The following is a 25,448-nucleotide window of genomic DNA, read 5'->3' as shown; positions in this document are numbered from 1 at the left end:
GTCACTCAACCAAGCCAAGGCTTCTACAGACAACTCTAAAACAAACAGGTGAAAAATCTTAGATAATTGATTATTACTGCAGCACTAAGGTAACTCCATGCTCACATATTAAACATATATTCAAAGTGTGACTAAACTGCAATTAAATGATTACTGAGAACTCTTTTAACTATGATACAGACATCTGCTACATATTACACCTGAATCAATAATGTAAATATTTAAAATTAGTGAATTTTTAAACTAATATTTTATGAGATCCCTGAAATTTACTTTTCATTATATTGAGAATTTCATTACATCTTTAAGTATCGGTGCTATCCTCGAGTGAGAACAATTTTTCCGAATTTTCACATTTCTAGTGGTAAAGATAGGATTCTGACTACTGGGAGAATTCTTCAGAATTTCTCTCTTAGAAAAATCATAAAATGTTATGCATATTCTATGTGTCAAACTATCATACTAGAATTTGGTGGCTAAAACTAATAACTTGCTGTGAACTTTCTCAAAGAACTATCCCATTGACAGCAGTTAAATTAAGATTATTAACACATCCAGTAAAACTACTAACATGCCAGATACTCTTCAACATGAACTGAGTTATACTACTGTAAACTTTCTCAATAATTGTTTGTATATTTAACCCTTAACAAATGTCTTTACAACTAAAGATAACTGTTATTATAGTAAAATATTCTACAGATATAACTCAACACATTCCAAAAATCCCTCCATATACTCTTTCTTATAGAAACTCATATTTTTGAACAGGTGGTTGGGTTCTCTAGCTTACAATGGATGTAGAAAAGATTCAGAGGTCAACAAAAAAATGTAACTTTACCTGGGAACTGATCATACGTTGGGATGAACGAGCAATGTTAGCAGGCAGGCCAAAAAAGTCAGGTTTATCATCTTCTGGAAGGCTTTCAATAATATTACGGTAATCCTGTATTAGCAGCAAAGGATATTTTGTTCAACTCATGAAATTAATAGTATACGCTGAAAAGAATTTCCTTATGTGTACTGCATAACACAAAGATTAAAATAAGTATCTAACACATGACATATCTTGGTATGTATCTTATTTATATACACGTATATATACATATATATAACTATATATATATACACACATTCTTTTATATAGTGTTCCCACTCTAAAAGAGCAATTCTGATCATAGTGATGCTATCAACTGAAAAGAAAATTTAGTAAGACTGTCTCCGAAAAGTAGTTGAAATAATTCTGCTGAAAACTTAAAAGTAAATTAATAAAAATACAGAAAAAATATTTCAGCATTCGGAATTTGAATAGTAGAGTATAATACATAATAATAAAAATAAGAGCACCCACTTTCTCACTTAAATTTAAATATATGAAGATATCACTGAAAGAAAGTCAAATCCCTTAGGTAAAAACAGGTTTGCTCAACTGATGGAGCTGAACAGCTTCAATAGTGGTTACAGTTTAATAATCACTATTGATGCTGTTGTACCAAACAGAAATAGGCCTTGCAGGCTAAGGTAGACTTTTGGTGTGGATGTCTCTTTTATTATGGATTTAGAGGCAAAAATAATTTACTGTTTAAAAGTCTGGCTGCATCCCACTGCATTATGTCATGTGCATTATTGTCTTTTGCTTGCAGGAGCATGTCCTATGTACTAATGACTTACTTTGACAAGAAATCTCACTTCAGAGATAACAGTAGCAGACCTTTACACTAAACACTGATAGAAATTGGTGATACTGTTACAATTAGCTTGAGTAATCGAATGGAGCTTTATTATTAGTTCTCTACAAGTCAAAACTAATTGCAATAAAATATAGAAGACAGAAAGGTATAAGCTGTCACATAAATAATCATATAAGAAATTGAGTTATATTAAATCTAGTGAAGAAGAAAGATTCATCTATTTGACCTCTATATGAATAGAGACCAGCCTGGTTTATTTATTACTTCCCTCTTTGTGATATTAATTCAACACATACACAGAAAATACCCACCATATTTTGAATTAAAAAAACCCAAACAAATTCAAACCCAAACAGTCAGAAGCCAGGTAGAGAATGCCTAATGCCAGCAATTTATTTTAACTGGCATAATTCCATTCTGTATTAGTGAAGTCTAGTATGGAGTCATTAAAATGCAAATGAATCTTAATAGTAACAACAGTATGTGAAAGGACAGGGACAGATCTGTTCTTTAGAATCTGTTGAATTCCCTCCTGTTTACACAGAAAGAGAATCAGAATCCATGTTTATCTCTTCAAATAAAATGTCATACACTCTCCACAGAATGTTAGCAGATTATGTCAGTGTCAATATATTTTGTAAATAAGGAGATATATTTAGATTTTCCTATTTCATACAGAAGTTATAAGAATGTTTAGCAGTCTATACAAAAGTGCTATTATGTTAATAAACTAAATTACATAAAAATGTAATTTTCATAAATGTAACCGGTTTTTCTCAGTTCTTCATAGCCATGCTTTGCACCACAGTCCAATCAGATTATCATAAAATAGGAGACTGACAGCATATTGACAGAATGGTTCTGACAACTCATGAATTAGTGCCCCACACAAAAGAAGTCTTAAATAAATGGAGGTATCCTTTTGATTTTAACTATGGTTTTCTTTGTGGAATTATTCCCCCAAACAATTACTGAAAATAATTTATTATAGTTTCTATACTAGGTGTTAAAATTTTATACCTACCAAGATACTGCAGGAATTTGGTAGAGAGACTGAGCATGGGAAACCAGTCATCCTCTTGCCTCTAGCACTGAAACTGCCAATGACTTGGGAATTGAAAAGCTGCTTCAAATAGGAGCGAAGAACCCTCATATCGAAGTAATTATCTACCCGGCCTCCATAAATTGCATTTTCAAATAAACCATGCACAAATTCCCACTGAAAATCTTTGGAACCTATGAATCAAATAATATCTTTGTATCAATGGACAGTATTACATTATAAGCATTTCTTATTATTACTGCAGTTATTCAGTGAAATAAAAAAAAACATGAACAGATTAAAGATTTATAATTTTTCTTGTATATTACCAAATAATAAAAGTTGCAGAAACTTCAATGTTAGTATTTGTCATTGAATGTTAGTATTTGTCAAATGAATAGTTAGCATGTTTATTACTAGAAATGTAATCTTTCAAACACAATGAAGTACATGGCAGGTACTTTTACACAACTTAGCATAGAAAACCAAGCATATTACTATTAGTTTCCTGGCCAGATTGACATGACAGTTAGATCACCCTGGTTTAGCTACATCCCAGAAGCTCAAAATAACTGTATTTTCCCTGCCTTCTCTCACAGCTGTCCAAAAAAACTACATGGGGCAATGACCTGCTTATACTCCATAGCTTTCATGTGGAGGTAATAAAAGCTTGATCAGAAATGTACTTCTTGAAGTCCTTTTTAAAAAGGAAACAATAAGTACTTTCAAGGAGGTTTTATTGATGGTAACTGTTGTTTGTAAATACATTCTCCTCTTAAGAAGAGTTATCTTCATAGCAAAAGTTAATGATTGGCTTAACAATTATCATTGACACTTAAAGAATCAAACTCTTTAAATTACTGTATGTTTCAAGTCTGTCCAACTAGGGTCCAGTTCCAGATGTACTAATCATTCCTAAATCTCATTAAAGTTAATGATCACAAATTACTCCTAAATATCAGTTTCTAAATTTATTTGGAAATTATTTTAAATGTGAAGACTTTAAATTTTATAATTTTTTATATTAACCCATATTAAGAAAATACTACAATATTTAACAGAACAAGTGGGCTCTATCTAATAGTGAATTTGAATTCAAGGAATTAATTCATATTAAATTCACTTATTCAATATATGGGCAAGCTCACACTGGGAAGGAATGGAGACAGAAGACTTTATCTCCCAGGCAGTCCTGTATTTCCTATTTATTCCTCTGGACTCCAAAAGCTGAGCATAATAGTTCTTGGCACATATAAATTAGTGGTTTACCCAACCTGCCAAAATTTTATTTACGATTCACCCTTTCCAAATTTTCTTACTGGTGATGAGCTCTGCAGTTTCTCCACTCTTATCCGAGTGGTGTAGAAAGATAAAGCTCTTCATGCAGCACCTCTACTAATGGTAAAGCCACAGAGGTACCATTTGAACTCAAGGTGAGATGGCACGAGGTGCCTTGCATCCATACAGCTAAACTCTCTTTTGCCCTGAACAGTATTAACCACCTAGGCTGCTGCCTAGCAGAGAGACTCTCCAGGCTCTCCTATCTGACAGCCCATGCCTTGTCACTGCCTACAAGAATGCCACAGTCTGCATAAGCCAAATATAGGAAAAAATAAACCTGACAGCAGAGTAGCTTTGGGACTGTATTCAGCCATAATCAGTTTACTAATGAAGAGATACACCTAAGTGTCAGGTGCTACATCCAGAAAAGGCTCAGATGACTCAGCACACCTGATTCAGGGCAAGACTATTTCCTGTACTGAAGTAGTTAACTAACTACCTGCTCCTATGTTTATATTTGTGAAAATGTTCCAATGAAGATTTAAATGCAACATTTAAATCCCTTCAAAGCAGCATTTAAACAGAATGGCCCCACTTCAAACAAAACAATCACGCAAAGTTACCAATTCATTAAAATCACCATGAAAGTTTTTAATGTTTTAAAAATGTCAAGTGAGACCTTCAGAAGGGTTGTACTAGAGAGGGGGGAAATCTTTCCTTCAGTGACTTACCCTCAAAGAGTCTATCAATAATATCAAACCCAGCACGGAGATCGGATAAAGAAAATTCATAAAACTTGGTCCAACCCTACCATTAAAAGAAATTCAAAGAATTAATTAGTCACACAATAAAGATCATAAAGTAAAATGCAAATATTATGTGGTTAATTAATACTGTATAATACTTAATACTGAATGGAAAAAGAGACAACCTGTACCCTGTAAGAGCATCTTTGGAAACATTCAGTGGAGGTAGTATAAAAAAATCTAGTTCTATCAGTGCATCTAATTTTACACAGTTACACAAACTACCATACACTGAGTATCAGGAATATAAACTTGAAATTACTTTATTTCATAACAGCATTTACTTCAACAAAACCATGATAACATCCATGATCATATCATTGCATTAGGAGATTTTATTTCTGAGGGCTTGTTTGGATTTTCATTTCCTTTGAATTTTCATAAACAGGCCTGATTCTTCAAATACATTATATTTTCATGCTCTTGCTACTTCTTTCATGTAACTTCTCTGTTGACTGAAAGGATTACTGTGAGTAAAGAAATTACTCCTACAATTACAGTGAAAATGCTGACTGCTACATGCCAATTGTAATCATTCTCAATTTGTACCTCCTTTATGTTCTTGGTGACATTTTTCTTCATACAGCATTAATGTATGTAATTCAAAACAAAAAACAAAACAAAAAAAGCCCACAAACACACACAAAACCTTTCAATGTTAAGTGAGTAAGTAAAAATAAATACTGATACATGATAAAGAACTTAGGAAATCCAGATCCAAAAGGTATCTCCTATTTCTGTATTTTCTTATGGCTGTACCTTTGCATTTGGATCATACAATATGAGCAGGTGCATATGACTCATGATAAGAAATGTGCAAATGTGCCAGGCAATGGGAGATGGGAGCAGTCTCAGGCCAAGACTGCAGCTACTCCACAGACCACAATCAAACTATCAGCCCTGAAGGGGCCCTGAAGGTCATGAACTGGAAAGATGCTTCAGTCTCTCAAAACTGTTCATGTTGTTTTGGGTTTTTTTTGACAGATCTGTACTTGGACCCAAACCAACCTAAAAATCATTATTAAAGAGCTGGGATTAACTGCAGTTCAGCAGAGTGAGATGAAGGTAATCTTGAGCAAAAAATAAAACCATTACTAACTCTTCATGAGATGAACACAGTTACAGTGAGAAAGAAGTAATCATGTCTTACATCACTCAGAAAGCTGGTGCTAAATGAACAGATTTGAAAAAAATACAAACGAGACTTCAAGTGCCTGATCAGTACTTCAAATATTTTTAACTTATTCAGGACTGTCACTGCAAAAGGCAAACAACCTTATAAAACAAAGTCAAAACTAGCAAAACTCAAGCACTCCAAGCTCTGATAGATCAACTCTTTCAGATTACAGGTTAATTTCCCAAACAAGATATAAAACTGTTAAGTGGTTGTGGGTTTTCTTCTGTTTAATTTAAAGAACCACAGCCAAAAAGACGTTTGCTTCAAACAAAAATTTATCTAGGAAAAAAACACATCACACTCTCTGAAAACCAATATAACCCTCACAAAAAGAAAAAAAAAACTACTAAAATCCCTTGTTCTTCCTTCTCCTTGTACACGGTTTGTATGCAGAAAGAGCAGACAATGTCATCTCCTGTTTTAAACCAAAGTGTCTTTTTTCTCATGCCCTCTGTTCCGTTATGCCTATCACTAAAATATTTTTTTGTGTGCCAAGCAAAGAAGGATTCACAGAATCTTTTCCACAGGTCCTCACTCCTATAGGACTCCTGTAGGACTCAGTATCAGTGAGTACACAGGTCACAAAACTACCACATGCAGACATTAGCAATTTTCATAGGGACGAGCATTTAGCCTACCCAAAATCTCATTTTGCAATTCAATCAGAGACAGTAATGAATAACATATACCAGCATATACTTGATGAAAAATACTTCCAAGTATAAAAGTTAATAAATGGAGTAAATTTTTGTTAAAGATTACCTGAGGAATATAATTTCTTCTTTCTTGGCATACAGCATGGAACCATGCTAAACAAAAGAGAGAATGTGCTTGAGACAAATTTCCCTTTTTATTGATTTGCTCTGGTGTCCAAGATTCATAGGTTCGTAAGAGATTCTTTTTGAGGCCTGGAGGTGCCTGCATTGGAAGGAAAAACACTGTTCTAGAGAGAAATATTCACACTTTTAGATTCTATTTTCTAAAAGTCTAACTTACGATTAATAAGTTAATGAAATGACACACAGTTCTTAATAAAACAAAATTTAACAAGAAAAAATTTGCTTGTAGCCTAACAACAGAATTATCTTATTCTGAAAATAACTTCAACATACTGAAGGAAATTTTAAGAAGGACCAACTCATACGAGGACTGAACTACACTAAAAGAACTTAAGAGCAAAACAGACTCTTATCAAAATATGGACACATAAATATTTTTTCTTCAAGAACAAGAGCACTTCTTCTGATTTTAAAAGCTCAACTATCATATAATTTCTGTGATGACAGCCATCTCACCTAACACTGCCATGACATTCTCTTAGCTACTATTTATGTATACCTTATACATGTATGATAAAATTACATGTTCTCTTATACAGAGGTAGGTAATGCTCATAGTGAAAAGTAACAACTGCAGTTAAAGTGCATATAATAACAAAGATTACAGTGGTTAAGAGTAAAAACAACTAATTAGACACTCAGCCACTTTAGAATTGTTTGCAAGTGTGAAGGCAAACAGATTTTTAAGATATTTAAATCACATTTTCATATTTATAAGGATGTTCTTTTGAAACATAATGGTTGTTAACATTTCCATATGATTACCATAGCTGCATATGTTGTATATGCACACTTCTGGCAAATATTGCCAAAATACTGTAGTCAACTGTTATTTAATAAAAAAAAAAATTGCATCTTGATTGATAATAAAGGACATATCACAACCACATAAGAATCGATTATTAGCCAAGCCATTGGCTATAACTGTGGTTTCAGGGTATCAATATATTCAATACAAACAAAAAGGTAACAAAAGGATTTAGAACACTGCATCAGTGCAAAATTCCTACCTATCCAAAAACAGTGGAAATAATAACCTCAAGAATATGAAAGAAAAGTGACAATCCTACACAGTCCTGTGGTTCCTATACCACTGAAGATCTAAATATAAACAAAAAGATACCTCAGAAGTTTTAAAATACCTGCAGTCAACATAAAACTGTAACAATTTTGGTTTCTTAGGTCAGCAACATGGGAATCTAAAAGGTCACAGCTTCTTGGTTCAGCTATAGGCAAAATCTCTACAACCAACAGAAGAGTTAGTAGCACTCCTATCCATGATTTCCACAGTGGGTATTAACCCATAATTGCAGTAATGATTGCAGGACTTTCCAAGGAGTTGGAGGAGCATGGTCCCAGCCATTCCTAAGGCTGGTGCCATCTTGAAAGCAAAGTACTCAAGTTTTCATAAAAGCTTTTAACTGTATGCTCTGCTGTATGGAAGGGGAGCCATTTTTGTTAAAAGGATCAAGTGAACATAAAACTATGGGGCCAAAATGAAAAATAAGGAAGAGAAAGTTAGATTATGTGATCTTTAGATGAGGACATTCATCAAGGTGGAACTTCTTGTTTTTCATACCAGCAGCCATATAGGTTTTTGCTTTTGAGATACACTGATTAAAAGCATAAAATCATTTGGAGCACAAAACAGAACAAATACTTCCCCCACGTAAATTTATTTTTGCTTCTGACTTTGAACTGGAAAAAAAATATCTGGAAAGAAATTTTACAAACCTCCCCTTTAAAAAACAGTGCATGCAAATTTCTATAGACATTACAAATGCTGAGTGAAAATCCTTCAAGGTGAATTCATAGTATTTTATCTACTAGATCAAATTGAAATATAAAGCAAAAACAACTATGTCAACAGCCCACATTGGTCAAATTTTATTCTAACTAAACATAAAGTTTACTATACACCCAAGTTCATTAATTGTAAACATGCAATAAAAGCTTTAAAAACAGATCTTACTTCACAAGTGATTTTCAGACTTGATTGAAGTAAAATTGGAGTAAATTTTGGATGAACTTCAGTAGTAAGCCAAAGACGAAAATTTGGTTGAGGCTGTAATGTATTCAGTTCCTGTTAAAGAGATGTTACACATTAAAGTAGGTTTCAGGGTTTTTTTCCCTTCATGTGCAGAACAGTATCTACAAAATTATAATGCCTTAAATTGGAAAGTTAGTTCCAGTTTTTGACAACCTTCAAAATAAATAAAAAAAATTCTCTTATATTTAAATGGCATCTCCTGTATTTCAGTTTGTGCCCATGGTCTCTTGTCCTGACACAGGACACAACGGAGTGGAGTCTGTCTCTCTCTCCTTTACTCCTTCCATCAGCCATTACACACTAAATAATAAGATTTCCCCCATGGTTTCTCTTCCCCAGGCTGAAGAGTCCCAGTTCTCCCAGTCTCTCCTTATATGACACACACTGTAGTCGACACATCACCTTTACTTACTAGTCCTTTACTGGACCAGACCCAGTATGCCCACTCCTCTCTTGCACTACGCAGCCCAGAACTGGACACAGCACTTCCCAATGTGTCTCACCAGGGCTGACCAGGTGAGAAGGATCATCTCCCTTGACCTGCTGAAAACACTGACAGGACAGGAGGCCATTGGCCTTTTTTGCCACAAGGGCATATTGCTGGCTCATAGTCAACTTCTCATCTACCAGGACTCCCAGGTCTTTTTTGCTAAGCTGTTTTGCAGCCCGTTAGCCCCATACTGTATGGATGCCTGGAGTTATTCCTTCCCGTGGGAAGCACTTGGCATTCCCCTTTGCTGAGTTTAAGGTTCTTGTAAGCCTACTTCTCCAGTCTATCAAGGTCCTGATTGAAAGCCTGCCCATCTGCTTTATCTGTCACTTCTCCCAGTTTTGTATCATCAACACTTGCCAAGGATGCACTCTGTCCCATCATTAACCTCATTAATAAAAATGCTAAACAATGTTGGTCACAGTATCAACACCTGGAGCACACCACTGAGAACTGGAGATAAGCTGGACTTTTCTGCCACTGACAACAACCTTTAAAGCCATGCAGTTAGGTCATTTTCCAGTTTACTTCACTGTGGTAAAATCAGGTCTGTATTTAACCAGCTTGTCTATGAGGATGTTATGGGAGACAAACTAAGAGACAAACTAAGATGATCCACAAAATGACAAACTAAAAACGATGCCTTAAAAGAAGGAGATTTAAGAAAAGAAAACAAGATAATTTACATACTGCTTCAAGTGCAATTATCTGCAGCATGCATCCTTTGATACATTCTGTCTGGCTAGACAACAGCTAAGAGCAGTCAGTTTCAAGCGGAGAAGTTATCACCTTCATATTGATGAAGTTCACATTGACCAAAAGACAGATTTCATCTTCTCAAATTGAAAAAATGTGAGAACTAAATTTATGTACCTGGATGAACTGAATTATAAATAGGCAGTTCTCTCTTAAGAGCATGTTCAAACATGAATTATATTGCCTCACACTTGCTAATGGTATGCAAAACAGACAAGTGGATGTGCTGAGTCAAACAGCAGCAAATCTCAGTCTAAATTAAGCTCATCTTGAAGTTTAACACATTCAGTATTATATTCCTGTGAAAGAGGAAGAAACTTCTGATATGTATCTATATTATAATACTAACAAGGTCTGAAATTTTAAAATTAGTAAGAACCTACAAATACTTCCTTACTCTTCACTATCACATTCAGACTAGATGACACATATAGATGTTTTCTAGCTCTACTTTTTCAAAATATGTTGTAAGAATGTTAAAGGCCCATGGTCTTTGCCAGACAGGAGACAGACGGCAAGCTGTGTCCAGTAAGATTGTAGTTAGTGTTGACAGGAATTCTCCACTTCTCTTTTTGGAGTTAATTTGTTTTGTGGATTTCACAGCAATATACATGTGCAGCCACTCTGATTTAGTTAGCAAGATAATGATTTTACTTGCCATAAGTCCATGTGTGTTTCTATAAAGCATTAGACATCCCAATTTCAAATTAGCAAAAACCTCTTCGTGACTCAGACGCAAGTTACATTTAACAAAAAAGAACTACTGAAAAGAAAGTTCTGGAACTGAAAAAAAAAATTAAAAAGTAATTAAGTATACATAGATTCAGAGTGAGCAAACATAGGCAGTAAACTTTAGAGTACCAGAAGTTGTAACAGGAGCATTTTTATCACTAACTGTTGCAGAAATACTCTGCATTGTATGACAATTAAAGTGTTCACAAAAAGGAAAGAGCAGCTTAGATCTCAAGTGTTTCACCTTATTCATGATTGAGAAAACTGCAAAGTTTTGTTTTTATATTTTTAAAACTTTTAACAACACCATGGAAATGCCTGAAATGCTTCAGAAATGTTGCACAGTAATTTTGTCTAGCTTCAAATCCATTTTTCTCTAGTTACTCTCACTTTTTCCAGTACAGGAAGCCAAGATGTAACAAGATGTAGGTTCTTTAGACACAGCCATTCTCCATTGCGTGCACATTCTTTTAAAGTTTGAATTGCCAGGTCAGCTTGGCCTTGGCCCATTGCAATCTGAAATTACAAACACAGTAGTATCAGAATTTATCACACCTGATTTAACAGCTAAATACATAATAGTGTTTTGAAGTTAAAGTGCATATGTAAAACAGAAGACGTGCTAAACATAACCAGAGTCTTCTCTAATGTGATGGCTACTAAACTAGGAGGAAAATTAAGAAAAACATAACTTTTTCTTTGCAATTTATCTAAGTAGAGTTTCTTAAGAAGCAGTATCACATAGCCTTTTTATGAAAAAAATATACATCACTTGGTGACAGTGATGCTATTCCCTGGGAACCTGAAAGTAATTTAAATATAAATGAATAAACTGTACTACTTCAGAAAGGCTGATCCAATGAAAACAAGAGATAAATGAGAATAAGTTTTCTTTTGACTGTAAGTTATGAGTACTTCCTTTGAAAAGAAACATTCAATTTTGTATTAAAACGAGTAAAAAACTATGGCTGCTCTCCTTCCAACTGGAAAATATAAATAGCCTAAATCTTATCATTTTTTACAGTAACATATTGCTGCTAAAATATTTCAGTCTTCAAAGGAAAGTACAAAGATCCAAAATTGAATTTTCAGATAAATCGCCTGTATCATTGCAAGGGTTTCTTGCTTTCCAGAAGCAGGACTTTGCCTTTGTTGAGTTCTGTAAGGTTCCTGTCAGCCAAAGAAGGCTAAAGAGAGTTGTGAGGCTATTGCTCAGTCAGGCAGGGCACACAGTGACAAAGTACAGGGACAAGGTTGAGATACTCTATGCCCTTTTAGTCTAAGGTGGCTGCAGTCTTCCGTAGCTCATACTCAGCCCTTCCAGGTCTCTTGAACCTGCAAGCATCCTTGGAATAGGGACCTCCCCTCTCTGAGCAGGGGCTGAGGTAAATGATCTCCAAAAGTCCCTTCCAACCTAGGTTATTCAATGAATTTAACAGCTACAATAAATTTGTACTTAAAGACAAAGAAAAGCTGTATCAACACCTCTGCATAGACCCAATTTTGCAAGAGACATAGACAAAGCAAGTTCTTAACATTACAATTTCTAATTAAGGTCTATTCAAGGGGAATTATTGTCACCCTGTTCAGTTTACTGTTCAGTGCAAAACAGGGAAGAAGTTGTATACCATGACAAAAACCAACTGTTATTTTGGCTAGGCAAATAATTTCAGTGCTCTATGACTATTCCTAAAATCTGACAGCTTTTTTTCCATATGGTAACTCTTAAACACTTTTTAAAGACTTGCAATATGAGAGTTCTCTTCAGAGAATCATATCAACAATTAATTTAACATTAAATCATAAGATTTCTCTAAAAAATTTATAGAATTTCATAAAACACGTAAGTATCCATAACATCAATTTTTGTCCTTTGTTGTAGAAATAAATATGCAAATCCTATAACGAGGAAATTTTGAACTCTAGCTTTCAGAGGGTTTCATTCATATTTTGATTACTGCACACTTTTTAAAAAGATGATTTTTCCGCATGTATAAGAATTGCCCTCTTCTATCTATCTTGTAATTTCTCTTTTCTCCAAGTAATGCCACTCATGGATTCTGCTTCTGTGAGGATCACTAATTCTGCCTCTTACAACTCATTTTGACAGTGGCGACACAGGAGGAAAGAACACAGACACCAAAATATGCTTTTACATACTAATTTCCTTAGAAAAACAGGGTAAATCAGATACTACTGCTGTAAAATTTTACACATTGTTGTTCTTAATCATTATGCTTATCTAAGACTGACCTGATGGTAGCACTCAGTATTTCGTTCAACACTGGCAAGTTCTTGCAATTCTTGAGAAGGATCAGCACCAGGAGAAATTATTATCAAAATGGGCTCAATTTCCAGAGTCTCTTTATACAGACGTTTCAAATTCAGAGGCAGTGGAGATAGTTCTTTTATTCCTAAAATTATAATTATTAAGGATATAAAGTGACTATATAGTATGAAGTGCTTTATTAACCATGTCAGGGATAATATCTCTGTCAAAGTTTTGTTAAGGTATGACCATAAAACTGGCATACAATGAGAAAAATAAATCCTTACAATATGCAGGTTGAAGGCACCCTATACTGATAAGAAAATTATATAAGCAGCAATATATTGCTTGTACTCCCAGCTTAACTAATATGAACTGCAGATTTTATTTACAGTGAAGTCTCCAATAAAACACAAAAGAAGAGAAGATATGGAATATAAGAATATGAGAAGCCAGTTTATTTGCTGAAACTAATTTCAACATGTCTGAACTCATATAGAACTTCACTGCTGTATTGTTCTGAGGACCTTACATATTAGACTGACTTCACTCAGTTCCTGGTACTACAATTACTTTAGCCTATGATTTGCTTTAATATAAAACTTAAATGTTTAGAATGTTGATTTAATACAGGCAAGGCATTTATACATGAGCCCAAAGCTATATATGTAATTGTATCATAAAGTTAAACAGTGGAAACCACAGACTTTCAATGCATCTTTAGACTGGACCATAAACAGTGAAGTGTTAAATGCAATGAGAAAATTATCCTGGGCTGCAAGAACAAAATCAGAAAATGCATTTATAGAGTATTATCAAATCCTAAAACTTAGGGATTCTGTAAGAACTACAAAATAAGATAAACATAGGATTAAATATATTAAATTTTTGTGTGAAAACACCCTAGCAAAAAATTAACTTACCTAGGGTTTTACATGCAAATAGAGCCATGGCACTCTGCAGCCTGTCTGGTCGGACAGCCTGGACCACAAGTACCTGAAAATAAAATATATTCAGGGGAGATCAGGCTAAGACAATACATTGTGACAATTTTAAAAGCAGGCCTCTTTTAAAGAAGGCTGAATTCTTTAATTTTGAACTTCTGTTCTGAATACTTTAAACTCTTTTGAACAAAGTTATTTGCTCTGAATATAAACACCTATCTGCTCATTCTTTTTCCAGATAATCTAATGTAATTTCTCTTTAGTAAGCAGCTTGCCCTATTAATAGACTAAGAAGCTAGATCTACATCTAAGCTCTATTTGTTACTTAGATATTTTTTACTTTGTTCTGTATAAAAAAAGTAGCTATGTGAGTAGCCAGAAAGAAAGAAAGCAAACTTAGCTTTAAACTCATAATCAAAATTCTATACATGTACTGCAGTTGCAACTTCCTAACTGGAATACAGTGTTTCTGATTTCAGTGAACTAATACAGTTAAATAATCAGTTTTGAAACTGATTGTTTAGGCACATATCTAGGGTTTTACATCTAATTTCTTTTTCTTAGACACTGTGACTGTCAAATCTTATAGTTCTGCAGAAGCTTTTATTCTTTTTCAAACACTACAAATCATGAACAGCTAATAATTCAGATACAAATTAAATGACCAATTTCTGCACCAGCTACTTCTTTCTCAATTAAATTCCTGCAAATCACAGAATCATGCAGGTTGGAAAGGACCTCTGAGACCATCAAGTCCAACCCTTAATCCACTACCACTGTGGTTACCAGACCATGACACTGAGTGCCACATTCAGTCTCTTCTTACAGACCTTGAGGGACAGAGAATCCAACACCTCCCTGGGCAGCCCATTCCAATGTCCCTTTCCAATTACCCTTTCTGTAAAGAATTTTTTCCTGATATCTAACCTAAACATTCCCTGACAGAGCTTAAGCCCATGCCTTCTTCTCTTACTGGCACCTGCCTGGGAAAAGAGACCAACCCCCCCCCCCCGCCCCGCGGCTACACCCTCCTTTCAGGGAGTTGCAGAGAGTGATGAGGTCTCCCCTGAGCCTCCTCTTCTCCAGACTGAACACCCCCAGCTCCCTCAGCCCTTCCTCACAGCACTTGTGCTGGATCCCTTCACAGCCTCCTTGCTCTTCTCTGGACCTGCTCCAGCACCTCAATCTCCTTCCTGAACTGAGGGGCCAGGAACTGGACACAGGACTCAAGCTGTGGCCTCACCAGCGCTGAGCACAGGGGCAGAATCCCTTCCCTGGACCTGCTGCCCACACTGTTCCTGATACAGGCCAGGATGCCACTGTGCTGATCACTTCAGATTTGCTTTCCTATAAATACAGAATTTTGATGGCAATACATTGCACACAGAAGAACTGTTCTGCATTCATCAAATCAAACAAATCCTTTCCAAATTGTTTTTTTCCTAAATTCCATGCATTCTGCTTTAGAAATTCTCCTCCATCAAAACTCCAAATAGAGGGCCCCTAAGAACCAACAAACACGAAACTACGTTGTTTTGCACTTCATCCCTTCTTTGGACAAGCCTTCATTTTACATTAAGTGACAACAAATGAAAAATGACAGCACAATTTGAAAGTAACTAATGACATCCCTTTTTTCATAAACACAAGAGGGATGACATTTTTCTCTTCCACATGAGAAGGATTCTTGGGTGGAGGAAAAAACTTGCCTCTCCAGTTTTTATGATGCTTTATTTATTAAGATTTCAGAAAAGAATTCTATTTAATTACTACTACTCTAAAAAAGCAGTGGCTGATACTGTGTTTTCTGTTTTTCTGATGCGTGAGTTTGCGCTTTTAATGATGAACTAAATAAATAATGCTCAACAAACTTACAAATTCTGCAGAAACAAAGCAGCTATGAAAGAATCTTTATATACATATTCATAAAATGAATTCTGTGCAGAATAAAAAGAGCTGGCTATCTTACAGGGTATGCTCAATGGAGTTAATAAGCAACACAAACAGGACTCAGTTTAGAGAGTACTCACCATGTATTATAGAAAAAAGATCCTTGGAAGAAATAAACTAGTTAAGTTGAAAGACAGCATAGATACTCTTACTGATTGTAACTGAATGAGACCCGAAGCCTAAATTTCCAAGATTTAAAACTTCCTTTCAATACTGAACTTACAGTTATTCTTAAATAATTAATATGACACAGTACCTGCTGAAATAAGGAAATTCGCTTTACAATATTAGCAGGAAAGTCTTGTTCACAGACAGAACTCTGAGAAAAAGTATGCCACAGACCTTCATCTTCAAAGCAAAGTGTCTGATAGAGAACTGGGAGAGCAATCTACAAAGTAAAGAATGCATATTTAAAAATAATGAAGAATAGCCATTTGGACATATTATGTTTTAATTAATTTCCAAATACCAGTAGGACCCCAAGTCCATAAATACTTGTACATTTCACAACTTATCCTCATATAAACTCAACTTTATCCTCAGAGGTAAAGAATAAAAGGACAAGTTTTAAGATTAAACATTTGTTCACCTATTCCCTGAAAATGCCAAGTCTGTAATTGCTCAATATTTTTCTTTTTGGACTTCTAAGTTCTTTGTTTTAAACCCTGGGCACAATTTACTGTAGTCCTTTCCTTCAATCATGACCAGATTCTTTTTCTATCTGTAAACCTTACTGATCCACCACTTACCTCCTTTGTTTGCTTGCTCGGTTGCTTGGTTATTTTTTTAAACCCCTAACAATCATGCTTGCTACACCATTATTGCAATTGTTTCTGATCCCTGGTTAAGAGAAATGAAAAATAATGAAATCTGGATTTAGCAGCAACAGTCCTTGCCAAAGATCAGTCAAGTTTTTCCTCCTGGCTGCTGAGCTACATGCAGGAGGAGAAGGGCCTAAAACAGAATTTTAACTACGAGTATTATCATTCCATTCCCCTCAAGATCAGAGGACTTCAGCACTGACTATTGCAGGATGAATCAAAGCAAGAAAGAGTTGGGGTTTTTTTTAGTTTGAAATTTCTTGATATGAGATATCAAAAACTTTAAAATAACTTTAAAGATGTGCACAGAAATCTAAAAAGGAGAAAACCAGTTTTTCAATTAGGTTTCTGGCTTTTAATAAAATATTAAGTGGTTTGTGAAAGTTATTACATTGGAGGAACATGAAACATTCTTTGCATTTTTTCGCGTGCATTTTTCTGTCTCTAGAAATTGTAGTAACTTGCGTATGCTTATAGTATATTCTGATCTCAGTAAAATATATTCATTCACACTAATTGGAATTCCTTGTTAGATGGGGCAGAGATGTACTTGAAAAACCTCAGGAAAATGAGATGACATTTTCAAAAAACCCAGTTGTTTTTTTCCAGTGGGAATATATTAAGCCACAGTTTCTGGAATGAACAGTTTAAAATAACAAAATATTTCATGCTAGCAAGTAAATATCTGAGTATTCAGGTACAAATGACTAGTTGCTACAGTCAAGGGCTATTTAAGTTAAACTCACACCATCACATGAGGTATACCTTCAAAGATGCTACAGCCCAGGCTCGGTCCTGTTCTATCCAAGAGGGAATCTGGTCACGAGCACTTCTTTGTGAATCCTGATTGAAGTAAGTTATGTTACAGAAACAAGTTACACAAATTTTTGTGAAATACTGCATCCTGTAATAAGACTGCAAACCCCATGTTTTTAATAAAAATAACATTCACAACAGCAATCTTCCTGTGGTCTTTTGCTAAGTTCATAAATGGCATAACAAACCAAAAGCCACTGATGATTTACATTTAGGATACACTGCTGACATTAACATTTGCTTCACCCCTTGAGACTGAAAATATTTTATCATTTAGAGTAACTGTATGACACACTGAATTCTAAGTAGTTTTTGTTTCCATTCAAAACAAGTTACCCAAACGACTGGATATTTGCATATGCACTCTGAGCAACTGACTTTAAAAACCAGATCCAGTACACATTTTTGCAGTAATTAAGGTGGTATTTCACAGAAAGGACAACTCTGGAGTAATTCACTAGGCAAAGGATAACTTCTGGACATCTCTGCACTGGTGAAGTTTGGCCACAGTGCTACCTAAAATGCTGGGGATGGAGGAACTTACAAGGATGAACCACATAACATAAGCTCCAATGGAATCTCTGCATTCACTGTATCATTTTTTATTAAAAAGTTTTCAGTATCCATTAAATGGTCTGACAGTTTCTGTATGGCAATTCATCTGGATCTCTCAACAACCAAGCAACTTTAAGAGTAATCTTAAATCTTCAGCAGAAAAAAAAGGAAAAAAAAAAGGAAAGCTTTCTTGTGAAAAGATGTTTCATCCATGAGTTACATAGTCTGAGAAAGAAGCAGGAAACTCAGAAGCAACTGTAGGGATTTACTGAAGATGGGTCTGCAAAATACACTCCAGTTAGAACTGGGGTTGAATGATGTATGTCTACAATCTTTCCAAAATCTATGAATTTTGTGTTAGAAGTAAAGGTAAGATTGGTGTTAGATTCCATTAAACAATGGAATTAAACAATTAAACAATCCATTAAACAATCTGATCTCACAAAGGTTCAAAATTACCTACAGCAAGAAAATACTTGAAAACCACAAGTTCATTGACATTTTTTGAATTATTAAGACGAGAGATGAAGAGGGACTTCTATATTCACACAGAATTGCAAAAACCTGAAGAAAGTCATCTAAAGGCTGAAGAAACTGGGAATTTAAGGATATTTTTAGAAACCAGCTACCTAAGAAAGCCTGAGTAATACATTGTGTTTTAAGTGATCTGACCTTTCTGTCAGCATTCAGGTGAGCACAATTTGTGTAATGGATATTCTAAAATTAAAGCATTCATACTGGTCCTTGTCTTGTACCACTGGACATACAAGATACCATGATATCTAAACTAGGCTACTGGTTAGAAGTAACTGTGAATGATGAAAGCTGCAGCCAGGACTGAGGGAAATCAGCTGGCCTGAACCTGAATGAAGGAGGAGATTAGCAAAAAAGAGGCAAAGACTGAGGTCATGATTCCTGACTGGGCTTCTGTTTCCTAAAAACACCTTTCAAGCCTTTGCTAAAATATTGGGTTCAAAGAAAGGCTATAGCACATAGAACTATGGGCATCTTAGCTCTTTTCCTGTACTCCTTTCTATTGAAAGGTTATTTTGAAAGTATGCAGATCTAATAGAATTGAGAGGCACTTAGTAACTACAGCAGATTAGTCAGGAATGCAACAGGGGCTTCTTAAGCTGGGTCTGTCACCTAGGAAAATATATAAATACATTTTTAGATGTAGAACATTGCTGGGATAAAAAGCATGTCAAAGTAAGTAAAGTGTGTGAACAGTTCCATAAATTCATGCAAAAAGTACAACTCATGTGATACCAGGAGAAAGAAGGATTCAGAAACAGTGAAGAAACACAGAAGAGGACTTAAAGCCTTCTCAAAGATACCACTGAAAAACAATTGTACTCCTGAGAAGAAAAAAAAAAAAGGCAACAAAGGCAAAAAGTTATTCAAATTCGAAACGTGTCATGTGCAAAGTTTTTTATATTTTTATATTACTGAATGAAAGTTACTTGTCACTTTACTGTTTTAATATAATAATTAAACAATATAGCATAAGAATATAATATTAACTTTTTAGGACTTAAGAAATGTTCTTTATTTCAAAATACACAAATAAATGTAGCTTACTGATTTTCTTATGGTATCTCCAATGACCACACCTGTAAAAGTCTCCCATTCCTAGGAGGAATAAATTAACAACTCAGATAAATCACAATACATCTTTAATAACATAGATTATTATGTAGTAGCAGCTAAGCAAAACAGGAAGATAAATAAATTAAAGCCAGGATTCTGAAACAATTACAAGACATTTTTAAAACTCTGGGTAACTCCAGCTGAGTCTTGAAACAGCTCTTTCAATTACAAACTGATATACTGATAGTCCTCTCCCAGTTAGAAAGAAAACGCACTTGCACAGAAAATTACAGAGGCTCCTCAGATTGAAAACCAGAAATCATGTAATATTTTTGTTAAAGAAAAGCAAAAAATATAATATGGAGAGACATGTAAAGATACCCCAGAAACATGGATTCAGAAAGAGCCAAGGAATTCTATAGCAATATGAAGCTGTACTATAAATTTCCCATTACTATGCAAAAAATTGTTAAGTGCTGAAGGTTGAACTCTTTTGGGACAAGGATGTAGAATAATAAATTCTCTAGCAGTGTAATACGCAGCTTCTATCCTCATCACACTAAAAGCTTGAAAAGAAATAACTTTGAAAGAATAACCACTCCAGCTTCATTTTCCTCAATAAATACTTGGCACCAGCATGCTTTTCTTAGCAATTGCATCAATAACTTCTACATTTTACAAAAGTGAAAAAAAAAAAAAAAATACTGCTATTATTTGCCTGGTTTAATTCTTGAGATTCATATACTACAGGAAAGTGCACTATATGTAACCAAGATTAAGCTGATTAGGAGCTCTAATAGCTGCTGGAAATGTATGTTAAACAATTGCAACTAACACATAAAGCAGTACTTAGAAATACTTAAGAAGCTTGGGCTGCCAGGCTTTAAGTTAGTCAGAAAACTATTTGCAAGTTGCTGTCTTCATAAACTCAAGAACTAGAAAGATAAAGCAAGATATTTCAGAAGCTGTAAAAATATAATAAACATGAAGTAGGAAAGTACTAATAATTTAGAGTAGCCAGGGCATGCCACTGCCAAAAAAACATTTGGAGTTATAAGGCAGCTTCACTGCTGAAAGACATCAGAAAGTTTTAACCAACACTTCTTAAATCTTGTATCCTAAACCCACGTCCTTCGTTTAATCAAGTTCCATTGCTTCCTTCAAATACATAACCTGACTTTTACCTTTCATCCTATAGTGGATGGTTCTCTAGCAAACTATCTACTGCCATTGTCAGCAGCTTCTGGTACAGAAAGTAATAGCTTTCTCTCTATTTCATGTAGGTATTTTAAATTATTAAATGTGTTCTGACTCACATTAATCAGCAATGGGAGACAGGGTTTTTAATCATCTATATTTAAGCAATTGTATTGAGTCAATAGTGCATATTGTTACACTGCATGCACTTTATAGGATAAATTTCAGCATATTGTCAGCAACTATAACTTTGGCATCTACTTCTCAGTCAGCTGATCTAGTCTGCCTGTAAGGGCAGTGGAGAGAATGAAGCCATTTTAGCAGTAAACCATCTGACCTATCTCACAAAATGCATTTATGATGAAACTAATTGAATCTTTGACAGGTCAGGTTTGTTTTTTTTCCTGCCTCCTACTAAGTCTAGGATAACCTGCTCAGATGAATTTTAGCAGGTGTTTACATTTTATTTACCAATTCAATCACCACTAAAAGCACCATTGTACCAGAAATGTTCAAATTCTCTATGAACCTCTACACTGGGCAAAAGCATTGTCTAACACCCAAAGAGAGGACCATGCCATTGCTGAGATGTGTTCTGCCTAATAGAAATTAGGATTTGCAGTACTTAAGCTCTGCTGTAATTTTGATGGGAATGGGGTAGTCTATAATCAATAAGTAAATTCCCCATAAATGAAGCATTTCCAGATTAGGTCTCATTCAGACCACTGCCTAAACTGTCGCAGGACGTCTCTCAATTTTTTGTGAATATGCTAATAATGCAGCACTTCCCTACAAACTGAACGGACAGACATTTTTATTAAATGTGGTTTGAACCTGTATCAGCTGCCTCCCACTATGCTACCAAAATGATAAAACTATTCCTGGATGAGTTCATGACTCTTCTCAAAGACAGGCAACTATGGTGCAAAGAATCCCATACTTATGTGGCCAGAGAACAACACACAAGAAGAGCATTCTCTGTCCTGTGCACTCCTTAAGATGCTGATGCAAATAAGGCAATTAATTATCACTGGTCCAGAGACTTTTTAGACATTGAAGAATCAATGGCTTAAATGCACAAAAGGTGACTTCATTGCTTCACCTTTCAGGAAGAGTCTTTGCTTTAAGTATCTTCAGCCGCATATTGCAGAATCAAACTTCTACTTTATTTTTCCGTAGCTTGCAAGCAACCCTTGGTCAGAGTGTAACAGATGTGTATCCATCACTTTACTTATAAAGGAATATCATATTTAACTGGAAGGCTGGATAAATGTCCAGCCACATGGTGATGGGAAACACTGACACAGTGCCTGAAAAGAACTATAAGAACCCTCCATAAACATCTTTTTTGGACTCTTATTCAAAAGACAACCATTTATCTACCTTTCTCATAGTAATCTTGAATTTGACTCTAATAAATATAATGTTGGCATCCAAAAGTAAATATCATAGAAAAACAGTAGCATATAATCTAAAGCATTTAGACCTGCATTTGGTGACAGAAACTTTTATCTTCTTATTTACTAATCATATTAAGTTTATGTAAATACGGGGATTTTCTCCTCTATCACTTACATTCTCTTGGAAAAGTTCAGGGTGCATTCCTCGTACAAAATGCAGAGCAAACATTAGCTGATCAGCCTGAAATAAAAGCAGTAAAAATGTATTTATATATTTATTGAGAGAAACCTTTCTGCTTTTATATAAGTAACACCATTTCATTAGTAAGACACCTCTAATTCCATAGTAGTGACTTAATGACACATAACCTAATTCAAAATTCTACATATCTCTGCAATTTATAGATAAACACTAACACAAACTCTGTATCTAATTCCATCTAATCTCAAGTGAAGAAGAAAAAGCAGGTACTTGCAGCAAAGAAAGCATACTAAAAACTACATTTTCTTAAGCTATGCATAGGAAATGCTTGAAATCTTACAGCAATTTTTTAACAGCTGTAACCTTTTGACTTTTTCCTAGGTCTGTTGTATCACTTGAATTTCAACCAGTCTCCTAGCACTGCAGCAGTCAACCATGAATAAGAGTTTACTGCAGCCATGGATTAAACCATGAAAACATTCAGGACAATAATTTTTAAAAGACTATTGGCATGTTAAAACTGGGATTCCTATCTCCACACACAGAAAACTTCACAGATGTGTCTTAACAAAGCTGTGCTGGAAATGCACTTCATTACTACTATGTAATGCCTTTCATTACTACTATGTAATGAAGTCAACATGAAAAACTGGAAGTTGGTACTCTGGAAAATCAAGAGGGTACTCTGGAAAATCAAGAGCACTCAGAAACCTCAAAAGAGGCCTCCAATTTTCAAAGTCTGGCTTTAATATGGAAGATCAAATTTATAGACAATAGGAGGTATACACGTATTTTCTTTCAGTAAAATTTTAAGTAAGCATAAGGAAGGGATACATCTTTTTTTCAGAGGACTAGAACACCTGCCATATGAAGAGAGGCTGAGAAGACTGGGTTAATCAGCCTTGAGAAGAGAAGGCTTAGAGGAGACCTTATTACCATGTTCCAGTACTTAAGGGGCAGCTACAGAGAAGATGGAGACTCCCTATTTACAAGGAATCACATGGATAAGACGAGGTGTAATGGGCACAAGATGCTCCTGGTGAGATTCCAATTGAACACAAAAGGAAAAAACTTCACAGTAAGCACAGTCAGACATTGGAATGGTCTCCCAGGGGAAGTGGTGGATTCCCCCACTTTGGAAATTGTTAAGTCTCAGCTCGAGACATCTCATATAAACAATATAAGACCATAGTAGTGACTTAATGACACATAACCTAATTCATCTGGTTGGTGGACCAGATGATCCTTGAGGTCCCTTCCTACCCAATATTCTATGATTCCTTTCAAAAAAGTCAAACATAAGTAAAAAGCATAAAGTACAGATGAAAGGGAAGAACAAAACAGAAACCAACGATGCAAGGAACTGGGTAAAGTCTGCAGTGCACAGCCATCTCAGCCAGCTCACAAACACAACACACATGCACCCCTATAGAAATCAATACTATTCTTGACAATAATGTTTGAATTTTCCACAGCTTGGCTTCTCACAAATATGCCTCAAGTGTACCTCAAAATGACAGTCTGGTCGTCCTTAGCTTTAGAGAATTACCACTCTGAACAATACTAAATTACCAAGGATGCTACTGAAAAATAAATTGCATGGGACAGGACCATGTATCTGAAAACACAGTCTAGGAAATACTACATGGGTGCTGTAAGATGAACTGTTTGACCTACATTGGCTTTCTCATCTCAATGTCTCTCTTTCTAGGCCAAAATTACATTAGAGGATAAATTATTTTTGTTTTCTTTCTATTGTTTTCTTAAATAGATGCTTTTTTACCAACCTGACATGTAAGTGCAGGAACAGACATATAATAACAACACAGAACAAAAACATGGAGTAAGGGTGTTCAAGATGGTCATCATCTTTGGTAAGTTCGATTGGGATTCAGAATAATGGATGACTGAAAAAAGGGACATACATGTCTCAGAAACCACATCCTTCCTAGTTTTAATTGCTCTTGGAATGACTGACCTTGCAAATTACCAAGAGGCTATATATAACTTGATTCATTTAAGCCACAGCTGTTTCAAACTGTATTTGGGTAACTATAAAAATGCCTAATAGCAGCCACAACAAACTCTGTATAATTTGTATCACTGTTGACATTGACATATAAAGTTGTTGTTTGCTGTTTTAAATAGTTTCATTTTATTAATTCTTTCAATTACAACCCCATATGGTACAAAGTATCTGTAAGGATAAAATTAAAGCAAATAAAGAACATTATATTTTATTTTTGCATTTATTTACTATTAGTTTTAATACAGGGGTAGGACTGGAGGGCAAACAGGCCCCATCTAGGAATCATGGTCAAACTGTGCAAAGCACTATAGTTCTCTTTGTACTGATAAATAAAACACATCCATGAACATATGAAACTGAAAACAACCAACACAGAATGGCTGAAGTCTACACCGTCCTCTTTCTATGCTAGGGTAACCAGGAAAGCAACAAGAGAAAAGCCACCTGATTAAAACTGAGGAAACAACAAATGCATTGAGAACTTTATACAGAGGAACAGGGGAACTGACAGAAACAAGCAAGCCATAGACATTTGGGGTAGGATATGAAAAGAGAAAGGAGCATATTACAATGGCTTTTATTTGCTCCTTTTTTAAAAAAGAAAAAAAAAATCACATAAAACCTTATCATGATACCAAGGTCATACAATCATGCTTAAAAATGCTAAAACCAAAAGAGAATGGAATAAGACTGCTCAAATGGAATTGAAATTGGAGACTATCTTAACTCTGTCATATAGTAATTTGTAGTCCTTATTTTTCATGTTGAATATTGCAAGTTATTTTTTCCATGTATTACATATGCACTGAGA

The 25,448-nt window shown here is 35.0% G+C and overlaps 1 protein-coding gene across 2 annotated transcripts in view; it reads right to left on the bottom strand.

Annotated features, from left to right (window-relative positions):
- The window catches only part of DYNC2H1 (dynein cytoplasmic 2 heavy chain 1), a 147,670-nt gene that overhangs the window by 49,613 nt on the left and 72,609 nt on the right, over window positions 1-25,448 (bottom strand). For both annotated transcript variants that reach the window (XM_071734517.1, XM_071734525.1), the window contains exons 71-82: window positions 22,582-22,647; window positions 19,801-19,851; window positions 17,614-17,691; window positions 16,284-16,415; window positions 14,057-14,129; window positions 13,118-13,278; window positions 11,255-11,380; window positions 8,809-8,919; window positions 6,760-6,915; window positions 4,746-4,821; window positions 2,716-2,927; window positions 842-946 (exon numbers count right to left, since the gene is read on the bottom strand). In XM_071734517.1, the coding sequence (XP_071590618.1) occupies window positions 842-946; window positions 2,716-2,927; window positions 4,746-4,821; window positions 6,760-6,915; window positions 8,809-8,919; window positions 11,255-11,380; window positions 13,118-13,278; window positions 14,057-14,129; window positions 16,284-16,415; window positions 17,614-17,691; window positions 19,801-19,851; window positions 22,582-22,647 (1,347 nt within the window). The remainder of the gene's footprint in view (window positions 1-841; window positions 947-2,715; window positions 2,928-4,745; window positions 4,822-6,759; window positions 6,916-8,808; window positions 8,920-11,254; window positions 11,381-13,117; window positions 13,279-14,056; window positions 14,130-16,283; window positions 16,416-17,613; window positions 17,692-19,800; window positions 19,852-22,581; window positions 22,648-25,448) is intronic.

This window comes from Heliangelus exortis, chromosome 1 (assembly GCF_036169615.1).
Source record: "Heliangelus exortis chromosome 1, bHelExo1.hap1, whole genome shotgun sequence".
Classification (NCBI taxonomy): Eukaryota; Metazoa; Chordata; class Aves; order Apodiformes; family Trochilidae; genus Heliangelus; species Heliangelus exortis.
This window is presented reverse-complemented; position numbering and strand designations above follow the sequence as displayed.